This window comes from Zingiber officinale, chromosome 5B, assembly GCF_018446385.1.
Source record: "Zingiber officinale cultivar Zhangliang chromosome 5B, Zo_v1.1, whole genome shotgun sequence".
Lineage (NCBI taxonomy): Eukaryota > Viridiplantae > Streptophyta > Magnoliopsida > Zingiberales > Zingiberaceae > Zingiber > Zingiber officinale.
This window is the reverse complement of record NC_055995.1, coordinates 29,806,688-29,808,948: the sequence shown is the minus strand read 5'-3', so window position 1 is coordinate 29,808,948 and position 2,261 is coordinate 29,806,688. Positions and strand designations below refer to the sequence as shown.

Below are 2,261 nucleotides of genomic sequence, written 5' to 3'. Positions count from 1 at the left end.
AATTCGACATTATCCAACTTAATTAATCATTTTTTTCATAATAATTATCTTGCTCTCACGAGCCTAGTTCTCTTGTCCTCGCGCGAGCCTTCCATCTTGATCCTCTACTAATTTTATCGTTGGAGGGGCAACACGGACCCCGGCTGACGCTCTCGGACTCATAGGAGATAGACCCTAAGCACTCCAAAGGGGACCCATCTTGACCACTGGATAAAAGGAACCATCAGATATTATATTTTAGTTGAAATCGCTTTACATTCGCACTTAAGCCATCGTAAGATTTATTTATCACACACACAGTAATTCGCGTATTTCTTTTTTACATTATTCATTTCAGTTACGCACGTAACCATCCAAATCACCGGCCAGTCACTGGAACAGGGAAGCCGCCAAACGTGGCGCCGCCATGGCCCGCAGCGGCTTTGCTTTGCGCAGGGCCAAGCCGAACGCCTCTTCCATATCGATCTCCTCCGGCGCTTCCCAGTCGAAACCATGGAAGAGATTCGCGAGGGCCAACAACACCATCGTCGTTCCCATCGTCGCGCCGGGGCACTTCCTCTTCCCCGCTCCGAAGGGTAAGATCTCTAGCTCACCCCTGCGGAGAACCTCGACCCTCTCCCCGTCTGCCGGGAGGTGCCTTTCCGGCCGGAATTCGTCTGCGTCGTTCCCCCACACGCTCTTGTTCCTCCCCAACGCGTGCGCGTTGATGAACACCCGCGTCTTCGCCGGGATGTGGTACCCCATGAGCTCGGTGGCCTTCATGGACTCGCGGGGGATCAGAAACGGCCCCGGAGGGTGCATCCGGAAGGTCTCCCGGACGATGCACCGGAGGTAGTTCAGATCTCCCAAGTCGGACTCTCGCACCATACGATCCCGTCCGACCACTCTGTCCAGCTCCTCCTGTGCCCGCTGCAGCAACTCTGGGTTCTTGATTGCCTCCGCCATCGCCCACTCGCTCGCCACCGCAGAAGTATCAGTCGCCGCGGCGAATGTATCCAGCATTATGGCTTTCATCTCCCTATCATCCATCCGCTCCTCCTCTTCCTCCCCTGGCATGGAAAGAAGCACATCAACGAAGTCCCTGTTCGCGCCATGCTCGCCATCTGTTAGATTCTTTGCCTCAATGGCTTGCCGGTGTTCATCGATAACCCTTTGGAGGAACTCGTCCAGCCTCCGGGAAACATCCCTAATCTTCTTCTCCGTCCCGACGAAGAAGGGGTCGACGAGCCACCTCCATAACGGCAGGTAGTCGCCGGGATAGACCAACCCCAGAAGCCGGAACAGCTCGTGCGTGAGGTTCAACAGCTCATCTGCCTCGGTTGGTCCGGCTCCTAAGTACCGCCTCCCCAGGAGCATCCTCGTCACGTTGTTCATCGTGAAGGCGCCGAGCACCTGGCTCACTTCGATCATTTCCCCTTTGCACGCCTTCCCTCGCACATCGCGCATGAGGTGGAGCGCCTCCAGCGCCCTGTTCCCGGCGAAAGACTCGAAACGCCTGGCGGTGAGGAGGTGCTCGACGCAGGTCCGGCGCAGTCGCTTCCATTGCGGGCCCATCGGAGCGAAGGCGATGTCCCTGCCGCCATAGCTCAACTGGAAGGCGGACACCAACTTCGGGCGGGATGCGAAGAGGCCGTCCTGCCGGACGAGGATCTCGCGTACGACGGCCGGGTCGTCTGTGGTGATGGCGTCGACGGCGCCGAGGCGGAGATAGACAAGAGGGCCGTAGGAGGAGCAGAAGTAAGCCAAATCCTTGTGGGGAAGAAGTCCTAGCTGCGTCAGGTTACCGACGATCGGCCACCTTGCTGGGCCTGGTGGAAGCCTCAACTTGGAGACACGGCGCCTCTTCTCAGCAGCCCTTAGCAGAAGGGTGGCCATTAACATGAGAATTAGAACAAGAGGAATTGAGAATGAAATGCCTCCGATATTAGCCGTCTCCATTTCCTCTTATCTTGAAACAAGCTTGTAATGCTCTTTCCCTTCCAACTTCTCAACTGGATTGAGGTTCTTATAAAAAAATAATAATTCCAGAGAAAGTATTAAATGACAATTTATCATACATTATATTATACTAAATATTATTAATTGTGTTTATATTTTTCTAGACTAACAAAAAAAAAACTTGAATATTAAATAATTATATTTTGTCCTACGATAGTCAAAATAAAAAATTATTATTTCTAGACTAATTAAAATTTAATTCTACTTTTATTAATTGATGAACTCTTGTTTGTTCATTAATTAGATGGATTAAATTTTACTTA

The 2,261-nt window shown here is 51.8% G+C and overlaps 1 protein-coding gene across 1 annotated transcript; it reads right to left on the bottom strand.

Moving 5' to 3' along the window:
• Positions 1 to 207: 207 nt before the first annotated feature.
• Positions 208 to 1,995, bottom strand: LOC121984312 (cytochrome P450 703A2-like). Its single transcript, XM_042537186.1, has one exon. It carries the CDS (start codon positions 1,936 to 1,938, stop codon positions 370 to 372), a length of 1,569 nt encoding a protein of 522 aa, XP_042393120.1. The 5' UTR covers positions 1,939 to 1,995; the 3' UTR covers positions 208 to 369.
• Between the last annotated feature and the right edge of the window lie 266 nt (positions 1,996 to 2,261).

Bases quoted from the DNA above. Each gene is read 5' to 3' on its own strand.
- LOC121984312 (XM_042537186.1), bottom strand. From the start codon at position 1,938: ATGGAGACGGCTAATATCGGAGGCATTTCATTCTCAATTCCTCTTGTT.